The sequence below is a fragment of the Haliotis rufescens genome, unplaced genomic scaffold (assembly GCF_023055435.1).
Source record: "Haliotis rufescens isolate VD_foot unplaced genomic scaffold, xgHalRufe1.0.p SCAF_17, whole genome shotgun sequence".
NCBI lineage: Eukaryota > Metazoa > Mollusca > Gastropoda > Lepetellida > Haliotidae > Haliotis > Haliotis rufescens.
Window position 1 is genome coordinate 15,193,828 of NW_025963857.1, and position 15,748 is coordinate 15,209,575.

Genomic DNA, 15,748 nt, shown 5'->3' on the forward strand with positions numbered 1-15,748 from the left:
ATGATGGCGGTATGTAAATAATAGAGTCTGGACCAGACAGTCCTGTGATTGACATCATGAACATCGATATACGTAAATTGGATACGATGACATACATCAACCAAGTCAGCGAGCATGACCACCCGATCCCGTTGGTCGCCTCTTACGATAAGTATGGGTTATTACCGACTGCGCCGTTAAAAACAACAACATTAACTCTCTCGATTAAAAGAAAGTAATTGAACGATCAGTGCCAACAATCTTCAAAGCGTTTAGTATAAAGCATTTATTTCACGCTTGTGAGTTATAATGACGTAACTGGGCCATCAGACTCGGGAATAGTCTCTTCCGGCCCATCGTTCTTGGGACTCTCCTGCATGACTGGGTTCTTGTCAGGAAGGGTGCGACGCACAGGTTTGACTGGTTTTGCTTTCGGGACATGCTGCCGGAAGCTGTGCGCTGCGCTTGTATATGACATCAGTTTAGGTTCTGCTGTATCACGCGACTTTCCAATATCACTCAGACCTGGCAGGCTGTCACAGGGCTGATCGTAATCAACATGGGAGAAGTTAATGCTGTCTGCGAATGAGACAGTTTTAAGTCGACGTGACATATCCAAGGACGCCTCTCCGAACGGCGACTGGACGGATGCGGAGCCTCCAGATGAGGCCGACCATTGATAAACGTCGCCGCTGCTCGGGGTCGTATCCGCCTCGTCTATCCCCGAATCCGGAGTCGTGCGAACAATAGGAGCTCTCGGCACGTAGATCCCGCGTCGGAATTCGTCAAATTCTGCCTGGTTTCTGATCATGCGAAATCCAACATGGCGCTGGGAACGCTGCCGGTGATTTCTTTGAAGGAGTTCCCGGATAATGAGAAAGATGACGATGAAGAGGATGATGAGGAGGACGAGGATGGCGCCGATCAGAAGCAGATACTGCATGATGTCCGCACGATCTTGACAGCGTCACACGGTACATGGACCTTTCTGAAAACAACAGACTCGGGTTAGTCAAAGTGAGAGAGAGAGAGAGAGTGAGTGTGGTTTTACGCCGCTTTTAGCAATATTCTAGCAATATCACGGCGGGGGACACCAGAAATGGGCTTCACACATTGTACCCATGTCGGGAATCGAACCCGGGTCTTCGGCGTGACGAGCGAACGGTTTAACCACTAGGCTACCCGACCGCCCGTTAGTCAAAGTGACGACAATATATTGTTATAATCCTTGGACATATCATACCTGTACATAAGGGTTTCACAAAAGTAGTAAACCTCAAAGACCTGAATCACTTCAGCGTTAAAGCAAAACTCACTTTTGTCTTTAGTTATCCATGTTCCCGAGGCAAACGTGTCCACTAGCCTATATCAAAGCCGTTTTCTTGTTTGTTTGATTGTTCTTTAACGCCACGCTCAGCAATAGTCCATCTATTTGATGGCGGTCTGTAAGTAATCGAGTCTGGACCAGGCAACCCAGTGATTGACATCATGAGCATCGATCCAAGCCATTGGGATACGATGACAGGCACCAACCTGACCACCCGATCCCGTTAGTCGCCTCTTACGACAAGCGTAGTCGCTTTTTAAGGCGACCCGGATCAACACGGGTGGCCTAGTTTCTACCCTTGCCACATCAAGGCCACTTTTCTTGGCTCGACTCTTGCGCCACCACGCGTAGATCACGAGTTGTGCCCCTTGTAATGAAAACGCGATATCCTATCAGATCGCTGTTCTTTTCTCGTATGGCTTCACAACGATGGCGATCGTTGCGAATATGAACCAGTCGTGGATGTTGATTTTGTAAAACTTTGATAAAAAAGTAAGTGGGCGCTCTTGCCTCGGGAAGATGATAGTTATCGTATAAGAACTAGCTCATCGTAACATTTTGTGTGTATGTATAAATATGTGAAAAAATTATGTGTGTGTGTGTGTGTGTGTGTGCGTGCGCGTGCGTGCGTGCCGTTTAACCCTTTGGTGAAACCATTGAGCACGAGGATGATGTTGGCAAACCGAGAAACAAGCCCGAAGTGATGAAACGAAGTGAGTGAGTGAGTTTCAACGGTAATTCCAGTTACATCACGGCGTGTCATCTTTATGTGGGAAGAAAGACGATCTCAGATTTTTATCACTTTGGTAAAACCCACGAGCACGGGGATGGTGCTGACAACCCAAGAGACATAATCAGGGCGAACCGAGATTCGAACCCACGATCATAGGTTTCTTGTTTCTTGCACTCTAAGGGACGCAACTCTGCACAGGAAAGTGCGGCAACGGAAACGACTGGGCCCAGTCCTCCCCTGAAGATTGTATGCTTATAAGCATGGCGGCGTTTATCAGGACGAGTGAGTGAGTATGGTTTTAAGCCGCTTTTAGCAATATCCCAGCAATATCACGGCGGGGGACACCAGAAATGGGCTTCACACATTGTACCCATGTCAGGAATCGAACCCGGGTCTTCGGCGTGACGAGCGAACGCTTTAACCACTAGGCTACCCGACCGCCCCTTATCAGGACCATGTCAGGTGATGCGACTTGGCGGCTGCACTGATGAATACATTTGATCAATGTTGTACTCATCTTTGATGATATGGATATTCCTATTATTCTAGGCGAGGACTGAAAACAACCGATTGCTTGGATATGTTGTAAAAGTATTCTTCCATAAGTAGATATCTTCAGTTTCGTACAATATCGACCCGTAAAGATCCGGGGTAGAACTGGTATTCAGCAACCCATCCTTGCCGTAAAAGGTGACCCGTGAAGATCCGGGGTAGAATAGGTCTTCAGGAACCCATGCTTGCCGTAAAAGGCGACTATGCTTGTCGTAAGAGACGACTAACGGTATCGGGCGGTCAGGCTCGCTGACTTGGTTGATGCATGTCATCGATCCCAATTGCGTGGATCGTTGCTCATGATATCAATCACTGGATTGTCTCGTCCAGACTCGATTACTTACAGACCGCCGTCATATAGCCGGAATATTGCTGAGTGCGGCGTAAAACAAAAAGACAACCAACCAGCCGTAAAATGCTATGCTTGCTATGCTATGCTTGCCATAAGAGGCGACTGACGGGATAGGGTGGTCAAGACTTGGTTGATGCATGTCATCGTATTCCAACTGCATACATAGATCGATCCTCATATCAATCACCGGATTGTCTGGTCCAGATTCGATTATTTATATACCGTCGGCATATAGCTGTAATATTGCTGAGTGAGGCGTTAAACAACTTGCAAACAAACAAACAAACAAACAAACAAACAAACAAACAAACAAACAAACAAACAAACAAATCGTATAGTATCTACGGATCCATATACAAAATTCGTCATGTATAAAGCAAACATGGTCCCGTGTGAGGATGTATTTAAATCATCACCTTGATATACGATTTAACTGACCTGGGGAGAAACCATTTGAATGTTCAGTGGGGGCGTGGCCTGGTGTTTGAAAATGAGGTGAAAATCAAATGATTGAAACCCTTATCTGGGGTTGGCGGGGGTGAATTCAATATTGCAATCCATTTATATTTTGCGTTCTTTCTTTGAACGCACTAATTCCAACTCACTGATATGGAAGAAATGACTTCTTCAAGAACTAAAAAGTTAACAACAAAATGAAATCAATGACAGGCTCACCCAAGTCCGCAGCCAACAAGACATGCTCAGTGAGCGCACGTGCTACTCTTGTTGTGTATCGTGCATGGCGATCAAGATACAACGGCTAGAAGCCCACTTCCACGGGAACTTGCTGCAATCTCGTGGACTTTGTTTCACACAGCGATCTCCAGCGCCATGACCGTCGTGACTTCACTGGTGTGACACCGACCACGACAGTGGTAGGACTCCGAAAGAATCATCACTTTGTTTGTTTTGTTTGTTGTTTAACGTCGCACTCAGCATTATTCCAGCTATATGACAGCGGACTGTAAATAATTGAGTCTGGACCAGACAATCCAGTGATTGACATCATGAGCATTGATGCACGCAATTAGGATACGATGACATGCATCATCAAACCAAGTCAGCGAGCCTTACCACCCGATACCGTTAGTGGCCTCTTACGACAAGCATAGTCGCCCTTTACGGCAAGCATGGGTTGCTGCAGACCTATTCTACCCAGGATCTTCACGGGTCGGGGTGGAATGAGGGTGTCGGGGTGTACACAGGAACGTTACACGTCATTTCAAAGACCATGTATATAATGTTAATGTAACATGTCTCATATGATCACTTAAACCATTCTTGGAAGCACAACATCCTTGAAACAAACTTTCACAACTGGTCATTTCATCAAATTAAAACATCATTTGCACAGTTGAACAAGGGTTAGACAACCCATTAAAAAGGCGACATCCATCTTAAATCCATTTGTTGAAGATTGTTTATTTCCTTTCTTGCTGTACATGTCATTACATGAACGTGTTTTAGGCAAGCATGTAAACCCTGGCGTTGAGTTTTGCGCAAATATGACTTCCTTTGGCCTGAGTCCACTCTTAATCGATACTGCTACTGCTACTGATACCTTTGCTGCTGCTACTGCTGCGGCTACTACACACAACTACTTCCACCTATAATGTACATGTGAACGGTCCAGCCTCGATTATTTGAAGACCGCCGTCATTTTTCTTGAATATGCCGGCGTTAAACAACAAACAAACATGTGAACGGCGTAGTAGACTATAGATTTTACTGACGCTTCTTATACCTTTTCTTTACAACATTGGACTTCACATTGGCATTCGATCAGTTCGGCATATAATACATAATATCCGGGAACGATGGGTATCTGAAGTAACTGTACTCTGTGTACAGACAGAACCACCGTTCTCACAACAGCATGGCCGAGTTTGACAAAATCTTGTGTTCAAGGAAATAAATTAGGTATTCTTTTTAAGGTTTATCCTGTTTGCCACCACACTGGAGGGATAAACAGTTTCTGTATTTATACACGCGTATGGTTCATGCCAAAAGCGCTCACAGTAGTTGGTGCTGACAAACCTAGAAACATAATCGGGACGAACCCATGATCATAAGTTTCTGGCGTTCCCAAGGGGCGCAACTCTGCACAGATACTTTCAGCGCCTAAGACGACGGCAATATTCCAGCTATATGACGACGGTCTGTAAAAAATCGAAATCTGGACCAGACAATCCAGTGATTTACATCATGAACATCAATCCACGCAATTGGGATCGATGACATGCACCAACCAAGTCAGCGAGACTGACCACCCGATCCCGTTAGTCGCCTTTTACGACAAGCATAGTTGTCTTTTACGGCAAGAATGGGTTGCTGAAGAACCATGTTGTTGTGAAGACCCATGTTGTTGTAAACAACAAACAAACAAACATGGCGTGATGTCCAGAATATGGTAGGATATCTTTGTGACATCTCTGTTTTAGATACGAGTAATGTACTAGACTGCCTGTGTTTCGCCTTTTTGATAAGCGTTGTATTATTTGTTTAAGAAAACAATGTACTGCAACACTTTTGCACATACAATTAATGTATTTTAATTTCTCCAAGCTGCGACTGGCTGTGTTTATGGGAGACCTATTCTGACCGAATTTCTCAAGGGCTAGAACAGTGAAAGTTCACTTAAATTTCTTCGTTGATAAATTGCTAATTTTATATCGGCAAGTAAGTAAAATGTGTTTAATATGTACAACCGATGTCCTCTCAGTGAAACTGAAAAAAATGAATGAATAGAATTCGCTATAAAGGTTCAACGGTATCTGAACGCTCAACGTTTCCTGACCCGTGAAGATTCCGGGGTAGAATAGGTCTTCAGCAACCCATGCTTGCCGTAAAAGGCGACTATGCTTGTCGTAAAAGGCGACTAACGGGATCGGGTGGTCAGGCTCGCTGACTTGGTTGATACATGTCATCAATCCCAATTGCGTGGATCGATGCTCATGATATCAATCACTGGATTGTCTGGTCCAGACTCGATTATTTACAGACCGCCATCATATAGCTGGAATATTGCTGAGTGCGGCGTTAAACAAAAAACCAACCAACCAACTCAACGTTTCCTTGGTGCACAAGCCGTGTCGCATTTACTTTCAGCAGTTATCTCCCTTGTACCATCATCCATCTGCGTGTTTTCGCAAGTCGGTAACCTGTTACTTGTACCGGAGTTAAAAAAAGACTCGGCGTAGGTTATACTCCATTGAAACATACATATATAGCGAGGGGTTAGTGCCAGAACCACCTATCTCCATTTTCCCTAGATGTGAGAAATCCCACTTCAAAAGTTTGAAATGGTGCTAAAAAGCTCCATCTGGCAGCATAAACATTATACAGGAAAGGGGAAATGTGAGGCCCAGATCCTTGTAAACAGAAGTGATACATTGTGGCCCTGATAAATGATAACATTTCCGCTTGCGTCAAATTACCCCAAACACAGGACATACGTTTATGCTTCAGAAGCTTTCTCAATGAGCAAGCCAATTAATAGCAATAACAGCTTATCTCCCGACAGCTGGTAACGGCTCAACCACAGAGTCTGCGTGACATACAGGCTGATACCATTATCCTGGTGTAAGCTGACACTCTAAAGCATCGCTTGCTTCAAACACGTGGTTATAATCACTTACCAGCTTTAACCATTATCTGGCATTGCCTAAAAGAACTAAAGTAATGTCAGTGTTGCCTTAACCAAACATTGTTCATTTTATTAAATGCTGTACATTTACATTGCATTGTTTGTTTCAAAACTAAATAGCTAAATAGTCTGCAAAATTAAGTTAATGTCAGGCTGTGATGCTAATGAGTGGAAATGTGTTCACACAAAGTTAACGGAGAAACGTTATTCTATAAATTATAGATGAATAGAAGATCCTTTTAAAACCTTTGAACAATTATTTGTTTATGTAAATATATATTCATTTATATAACAGTGGGTACATATTAAGCTTATTATCTATATACCAGTATATAATATGTACAGAGTGATAGATAAATAGATAGACAGATCTGTACCCAACGTTCAATTTTCAAAATGGTGACATAACTCGCAGTATTAAAAAAAAAAAAAATACTTTTTCCAGATCAGCTTCATTCAAAGTCAATTTATGAACATACAAATACTGCTATTCTTAAGATCAATTACCTCAGATTGTATTCGGATATCCAACCTAGCTGTCATAAGACATTTTAATGTGGTTACAATGATGTTACGTTCCTAACAGAAATGGAATTCTTAGCTTGATCATTCACGCGATTGTTGTGAAATTAATAATGCAGGAACTTGTCAGATATAATATATCCAGGATCAGCATTTCAGCAATGTCAGACTTCCACAAATCTGAGTCGGGTATTCATGTTTAACTGCGGCATAGTATCTCAGCGGGCTGGCACTATAACATTGTCATTAGTCCGGACTAGTACAATCACACGCACTTACGCACGCACTCGCGTACGCACACATAGCTACATTAGTGCGATAATGAACACAGCACCACAGTCACACATCATATTATGCAATGTCTGTGTCATAGTCTTCCTCCATAGCATCTGGTCCCGGTAGACAATCAGATCTGTTACCTGTTGGGAGAGCTTTGTAGTACTCATGATGTTCGCTTTGAATAATGCCAGATCTACAAAGAGATAACAAGTCTTTCTTCTTCGCATGTGATATTTCTTGCTTCCCAGTGTACCTACAAGTCAGGGAGTTGGTTGTGGTCAGAGGACTACCTCGTCTACTGCCTGCTGTAACCTTGATTTCTCAGAACTGCTCATCATTGTGTTCAGTTTTGAAGTAAACGCTGTCAGGGCTAGTCTTCATAAACCGCAGCCAGCGAACATTTAGCCTGTTAACTCTACCACCATCCGTGTCCACTTTAGTATTTTTCAGTCTTTGATGTGCCACTTTCTTGAAGTCCATTACATCCGTGTGTTTGATTGGAATAACGAGATAGGGGTCCTTCCTTCTTGCCATTCTGATAACAGTATCCCACTGGCTGGGGACAAAAATACTTGTCTTCTTTTTGGCGAATTCAATACTGGAGTGAATTGCATCGCACTCCATTTGGGTGTGTCCTGACTCCAAGAACTTATGGTCAATGACATCAATGTGGTCAGTGGTAGTGACAGCATGAAGTAGGGAAGCAGCAACATATTGGTTCCTATTCTGCCCTGTGCATGTATCTGAATACAGGATAACATGTTTGATGTTAGGAGGCATTGCTTTCAACTGTATTTGTAAACATGATGCAATTTCGCATGAACCTCTCTGGGCATCAACCTCTGACCACAGAAAACATGTACCGCTCTTGTGAACAGCATCATGCACTGTGAAATTATAACAGTTCAGTTTTCTCATATATAAAATTTCGCTAACTAGTCAACATGGCGTGTACAATACTGCCTCAAGGTCAAATGTTCCAACAAAGACAGAGGGCTCTGTCAAGGCAAGTGCTTTGTCCTTAATCTTTGCCTCTCAAGCTCTGATTTTTCTGGCTTGGTGTTCATTGAAATCCTTTGTTAATTGTTCTGTCAGGCAACCAGTGTCTCTTTCTCTGTAATATTGCTGACAAAGCGAACACTGGTCCTTCTTTGGTACATGGAAAGAAACATTATATTCTTTATTGAAGTCGTTTCTGTAGAGTGATGAGGACACTGGTTCTTTGTTGTCTGCAGCACACCTTTCCTTATAAAGTTCATACATCTTTTTAATATTCAATTCTGGTCCTAAAAATTGCCTGTTTGTATCTTTTCTTGTGTAGTGGGCATCCATCTTAGGAAATGACTTAATGTGTTCTCTCACTTTTGTCAAGCGATCACTGGCAGTTTTATTGTGTGGCTTATGTCTACCGCGACGTTCTGTGCTCCCAAAGGTTCTCTTGCTCTTGTACTGTAAGGCATGGCTGATGTATGACTCCCCAATGTCAAGAGTCTTCATGAAAAACTTCTTGCAAACAAGATGTCTTGTTCCTTCCCACTGTAGATTAAATGCCCGATAGACTTGGCGTTTCTTTTCCACCTTTTTTTCACTGTCATCCAGGTATGTACGGGTTTTCTTTTCATCAGTGTTCGAACAAAAAAAATCCTTTTGCCTTTCATATGATGTCAAGCTTCTAAATGATTTAAATATACTGTGTCGAGCTTCTTCGGGGATCTTCTGGGAGCACGTATATCTACATTTTGAGCAGTCGACTGCTTTAACCGATTTTCCTTTCATGGTCTTCCCTTGCTGGTTTACATATTCCATTCCGCCTAATCTCAACTGTTTCCTTTGATTTTGTAACCATGTCTCGGGCGTCGCACGTCTCTTTCTAAACAGCACCTTTCTAGGTGTATGGAAGGCTGACGACTTTCTTGGAGTTGCAGATCGAGATGGGTTCTGTTTGTTTGGGGTTGATGCTGTATTACCTGATGACACTGTGTCGTCACCATGCTGTGAAGATACTGGAACTGGACTTGAAGTATTTGAACTGATCACAGGACCTTCTGGCATTACATGGTTGCGTTCATTTACAGCAGGACAAGAAACATCAATCAGAGATGCTAATGGATTGGAGACAACTTGCAGCTGATGTGGACGTTCCAGGACAGGTAGCCCTAGAAGCACCTGCTTCTATTGTTTCATGTTAGTGATGTTATGTTCTATCATTGTGTTTGACAAATGGTTAGCCAGTGGTGTGCATGCATCATAATGATCTTCAATACCTTTTATGGATGTAAATGCGAGGGTTATTCTTCTCTCAGTGCATTGTTGACGAATTGTAGGTTGGACATCGATTACAGGAGTTGATGCCTTGCTGGAGAAAATACGGACACCACGACCTGACCAGTTAGCAAGTGCTAATGGCAGGAAATCAGCAACCTTATTGGTGAAATATCCATTCCTGCGAAGATGTTCCACTTCCAGTGAATAACTTTGTCATGTTTCCAGGTTGTTTTCCTCCACTTCAGCATAAAAATCGGAATAAGTGATGATATTATCATCAAGATGATCACACATTTGTTTCCTCAGTTCACATTCACTCAAATTAAGTTGAAGTGCAGAAGCCTTAAAAAAGCAATTTCCATCAGCCGGTACCTTCAGTAACTTGTATCCATTACAATGCAGACGTTGTTCTAATCTCTCCGTGTGAAACTTTTTCATTTTAGATTCATACATGTAGTTGGTATGACTTTCATGTAATGTCTTCAGAACAACAGTTTCCTCCAATTTCCCACTTGACCTTTCATGAAATTTGCTATGAACAATATTCTCTGATTTGGTATTGGCAATTCTGTTTCCGATTTAGTGATGTCAGACGAGCATAAATCTTCTTCATTCGGAAGGTACTCTTCTGATGATGTTTCGATGCTACTTTCAACATGTGTATGTCTATATTTCCCCAAATGAATTAAAGGTTCGTCATCAAAGCTGTCAAATTCATTTTCATTTCCTCCCTCACTGGTATTACTGGGAAGTGGCTCTATGTAGTCTTGAGGGGCCTTCATATGCGTTGCCGACAAAGGATCTGGGTTGTCAGTAGTTTGTACCTGATTAGCATCCATGTTGGTTGCCGTCAATTGATCTGCGCTGTCAGTGGTTGGTAGCTGATCAGTTGCCATGTTGGTTGCCGTCAATGGATCTGCGCTGTCAGTGGTTGGTAATTGATTAGCTTCCATGTTTGTTGCCGCCAATGGACCTAGGTTGTCAGTGGTTGGTAGATGATGAGCTTCCATGCTGGTTGCCGTTAATGGATCTGGATTGTCAGTGGTTGGTAGCTGATTAGCATCCATGTTGGTTGCCGCCAATGGATCTATGTTGTCAGTTGTTGGTAGCTGATCAGCTTCCATGTTGGTTGCCGCCAATGGACCTAGATTGTCAGTGGTTGGTACTGATCAGTTTCCATGTCGGTTGCTGCCAATGGACCTAGGTTGTCAGTGGTTGGTTGCATGCTCGTTGCCGTCAATTGATCTGGGTTGTCAGTTGTTGGTAGCTGATTCGGTTCCATGTTGGTTGCCGGCAATGGATCTGCGTTGTCAGTGGTTGGTAGCTGATTACTATCCATGTTGGTTGCCGTCAATGGATCTGCGTTGTCACTGGTTGGTAGCGGATTCGGTTCCATGCTGGTTGCTGACAAAGGATCTGGGTTGTGAATGGTTGGTAGCTGATTAACATCCATGCTGGTTGCCGTCAATGGATCTGTGTTGTCAGTGGTTGGAAGCTGATTAGCATCCATGCTCGTTGCCATCAATGGATCTGCGTTGTCAGTGGGTGGAAGCTGATTAGCATCCATGCTCGTTGTCATCAATGGATCTGCGTTGTCAGTGGTTGGAAGCTGATTAGCATCCATGCTCGTTGCCATCAATGGATCTGGGTTGTCTGTGGTTAGTAGCGGATTTGGTTCCATGTTGGTTGCCGTCAGTGGATCTGCATTGTCAGTGGTTGGTAGCTGATTAGCATCCATGCTCGTTGCCGTCAATGGATCTGGGTTGTCTGTGGTTAGTAGCGGATTTGGTTCCATGTTGGTTGCCGTCAGTGGATCTGCATTGTCAGTGGTTGGTAGCGGATTTGGTTCCATGTTGGTGGGTGGTTGTGGCACATTATGGTGTAATATCTGATTGTTCTCGATAATATTGCAAGCTTCCAAAATGTCTTGATCTTCGAAGTCAGAATCAAACTCACTCATTTTCCAATGCCTATAGAAAGAAAACAAAAAACAAAAGAAAACAATACATAGCACTGGTCTTGAGATATTTGTGTATGTGACATTATTTCTCAATTTACAATCTAACTTCATGTATCATATATATACTCTTATGTAAACTTTACTTGTGTTTATGAAAGATGTTTATGTTAAAAACACAAGTCTCACCCATGTCATTTACATACTATTTTATAGCAAAATTAATATTTTTTTTCCATGCGATTATCTGAAAACAACCAAGAACACACTAAAAGTTAACGAACACTGATTTGATAATGACTTAAACATAAAAATCGGTTATATAAATCATCAGACGTGTTGTTGCGTCGTAACTTTATAACAATATAAGAGATCAAATTTCAAAAATTAGTAAAATAACAGATAATTTAATTCAATTTACAGTTTACTTACCTAAAACGTATTTATGTTGATGGAAATAATTTGGACTATGGTATTTCCGTTGTAAGACGTTTGTGTAGTCGGGTTTATCTTCGACGCCAGGACCAACTTATGACCACTAGTATAAGCTGACTGGAATATAGCCCGGGGATCAGATGTAAACATCCTGGGCCATAGAAGGCTAGCACCAGTTAACATCATCTCTCATATCTCTAATCGTAAACACAAACAGCCAGCACATCTCAAATGCTTATCAGTTGTTACAGCTCTCCAATTAAAGGAGTCTGAAGCCTATATCAGAGTGCTAGAATGTGTCAATTCTCGATACGTTTTTCTGGCTTAATAGAATTGAGTGAAAACTTTAATGTAGTGTATACCAGCATGTAGTATTTTAGTATAGAACATCCTGGCGCAACACGAGAACAGAGTTAGGTGATAAGATGTTTATGTCTTGTTGAATATCTTTTAAGATATACAATGTAGTACATAGATATTTTGGCGTAGGATTATATATGGTCATACAATTGTTTGGAAGTCATAAAGTCAATTTTAATATTTTACAAGATAATGTGTTCTGGCACTAACCCCTCGATATATCGTCCTTGTAAAACACAATGGAGCGTTGGCGTTGCAATCCCTCAAATCCAATCTGCGGTATTAATTTGTAGACAGGTGCCTAGTCTAAGGGAGAGCTTGGGCAACTCTTGTCAGGTTTTTATAATCTTTTTATTGGTAGAACACTTCAAAGGGAAGCGATTAATTTATTTTATCGGACTAGCATAACGGATGTTATATACGGTGTTCCGATGGAATAGTTTGTGCATATTACAGTACATTAGTAGTTTGGACCATCAACGAAGCCGCTGCACCACAAACCAAAGACTACGTCTGTACTGTGTTTGTTTGTTGTTTGTTGTTTGTTGTTTGCGCCGCACTGAGCAATATTCCAGCTGTATGACGGCGGTCTGTAACTAATCGAGTGTGGACCAGAGAATGTAGTGACTGACACCATGCATGAGCATCGACCAACGCAATTGGGATACCATGACATGCATCAACCAAGTAAGCGAGCCTGACCACCCGATCCCTTTAGTGGACAAGCATGGTTTGATGAACACCACTTCTAGCACTATCTTCACGGAGCTCTATGTAATGTTAACGTAAGATCAACATTGCTTCTGATACATATTATCAACTTTATACCTGATAAACTAAAAACGTCATTTGCAAATTGTCATTAATAAGGCAATGTGGCCATTTTTTACGATCTTATATTTCGATTTGTAATGAATTAAAAGTAATTTTATAAATACGACGGTACTTGTTGTTCTGTTATTTAATATCTGTGTGTCAGTGACTGAGCTGTGTTTAACGCCGATATGATACTATTTCAGTGATCTTACAGCGTGTCGGCTTGAGTGGGAGGGATGTAGAGAGATGCAGGTGCTGGTGCTGATGCACCAAGCACAAGGTATCATCATTAAGGTGAGGTGAGGTGAAATTGGGTTTAACGTCGCGTCCAAGATTATTGCACTTATATAGCGACGTGCATGCACGTGTATGTGTGTGTGTGGCTGCTTGTACTAGTCCGGACTGATGCTGATTTATAGTGCTAGCTCACTGAGATACCATGCCGCAGTTTAACATGAATACCCCACTCAGACACAGTATACTGACTCCGAGCCGACCAGTCCTTGTTTTAGCCCCTTAATGCCGAGCGCCAGACAGGGTAACAACAAGTACAATCTTTTAACGTCTTTTGGTATGACGCGGCCCGGGATCGAACCCTGGACCTTCCGCTCTCCGGGCGGACGCTCTACCACAAGACCACGGAGGCGGTCATCATCATTAAGGAGAATCTAGGATTAGACCCACGAAAAGCCGATTTGTACACATTAAGAAATATACAAACATAACAACGACAAAACCTAAGTATTATTCTCCAAGATGTGGTGGAACGATATACGTTGCTTCTCGTGACGTATACCTGGAAGCAATGTGTTATGTTGTTTTTTCTTGAAGGAAATATTTGGTTGTTTGAGGTCATGATTATTTGAGGTTTGTGAAGGCTGAAACAACCTGCGGAAGTCGGTCAAATAAAGCCGTCAAGATAACTACAACTACAACTACTACTACTACTACTACTACTACTACTACTACTACTACTACTACTACTACTACGGGGTAGAATAGGTCTTCAGCAACCCATCCTTGCCCTAAAAGGTGACTATGCTTGTCGTAAAAGGCGACTAACGGGATCGGGTGGTCAGGCTCACTGACTTGGTTGATGCATGTCATCGATCCCAATTGCGTGGATCGATGCTCATGATATTAATCACTGGATTGTCTGGTCCAGACTCGATTATTTACAGACCGCCGTCATATAGCTGGAATATTGCTGAGTGCGGCGTTAAACAACCAACCAACCAACCAACAGGAAAGTCAATTCTTCACCTGAAAAAAGTAGTAATTGAGGTTTTTAATGATAAACATATTGAATATGTATCACGCAGGTGAGACTCCTGCAGTGTTCTCGCAGTTCATCGCAGAGTTCACTCTTGTTTATATCATATGTTTGATCATGATTATCAAACCTATGCAGTGTTGATGTTACACTATTGATGTTACTATTCATGGTTTTAGTAGTTTGAGCACCCCGACCAAAATATTTACGTGTGGAAAGTGGAAAGATTTATTGGGGCAATGTAAACAAACACAAAACCAGATACCTGCAGGTTTTTCCAAACACAAGATGAGGCTGATGTGTTTGCCATCGGTAAGTATGTGAATATAATTTTACGTCGCCTTTAACAAAACTCCAGCAATATCACGGCGAAGTACACCATGAGCATCACGTATTGTACCCCTTTGGGGAAGCGAACCCGGCTCTTCGGCGTGACAAGCTAACACCTTAACCCTTATGGCCAAGTAGGTTGTAATGGAGGCAACAGTTGATGAGTGAGTGAGTTGGGTTTAACGCCGCTTTTAACAGTATTCCAGTTGTATCGCGGCGTGTCAGCTTAAGGTGGGAGGAAAGCCCGAAGTGATGCAGGTCTCAGACGTTTACAACTTATGTGAAACCCACGAGCACGGTGCTGACAAGCCTAGAAACATAATAGGGGCGAACCGGGATTCGAAACCACAATCATATGTTTCTGGTTTGCCCAAGGACCGGGATTCGAACCCACAATCATATGTTTCTGGTTTGCCGCAACTCTGCACAGCTAATTACTGCGCCTTAGACGACTGGGCCACCCTGGCCCCCAACAGTTGACGAGACAAAAGATGCACGCTTAACGCTAAAGCGGGTGCTACCGGTAGAGCAGGATATGCTTACCCTTTTCGCGGACATGCTTACCCTTTTCGCGGACATGCTTACCTTTTTCGCGGACACTTTGTGTCATTGATTTGAAGTCATGTAATCTTCAGCACAATTTTGCCTGTGATGCCCTGTGGAATCTGTTTCAGCAGATACTCGAGACTGACTATCCCCTGACGTTGACGTTATGAATGGGGGAACGATTTTCAAAGATAATATCCCTTGGAGGGCCAACGGCTGAAATCTCAGGTTGTAAAAATATTGCCACAACGAAGACAATTGGAATTAAAGAACAGCGTCCTCAATCATACATGGCACACTCCTGTCGATCCGTGAAGATCCGGGAAAGAATAGGTCTTCAGCAACCCAGGCTTGCCATAAAAGGCGACTATGCTCG

At 42.7% G+C, this 15,748-nt stretch overlaps 2 protein-coding genes across 2 annotated transcripts; both read right to left on the bottom strand.

Moving 5' to 3' along the window:
• Positions 1-259: 259 nt before the first annotated feature.
• Positions 260-3,726, bottom strand: LOC124140887. The gene is made up of 2 exons (XM_046508705.2): positions 3,619-3,726; positions 260-967 (listed from the first exon to the last, which is right to left on the bottom strand). Exon 2 carries the CDS (start codon positions 920-922, stop codon positions 284-286), a length of 639 nt encoding a protein of 212 aa, XP_046364661.2. The 5' UTR covers positions 923-967; positions 3,619-3,726; the 3' UTR covers positions 260-283.
• Positions 3,727-10,799: 7,073 nt separating this feature from the next.
• Positions 10,800-11,507, bottom strand: LOC125381124 (mucin-20-like). The gene has a single exon (XM_048397352.1). It carries the CDS (start codon positions 11,505-11,507, stop codon positions 10,800-10,802), a length of 708 nt encoding a protein of 235 aa, XP_048253309.1.
• Between the last annotated feature and the right edge of the window lie 4,241 nt (positions 11,508-15,748).

What these genes read in the sequence shown, in the direction of transcription:
- LOC124140887 (XM_046508705.2), bottom strand. Translation starts at nt 922, where the DNA reads ATGCAGTATCTGCTTCTGATCGGCGCCATCCTCGTCCTCCTCATCATC.
- LOC125381124 (XM_048397352.1), bottom strand. Translation starts at nt 11,507, where the DNA reads ATGGAACCAAATCCGCTACCAACCACTGACAATGCAGATCCACTGACG.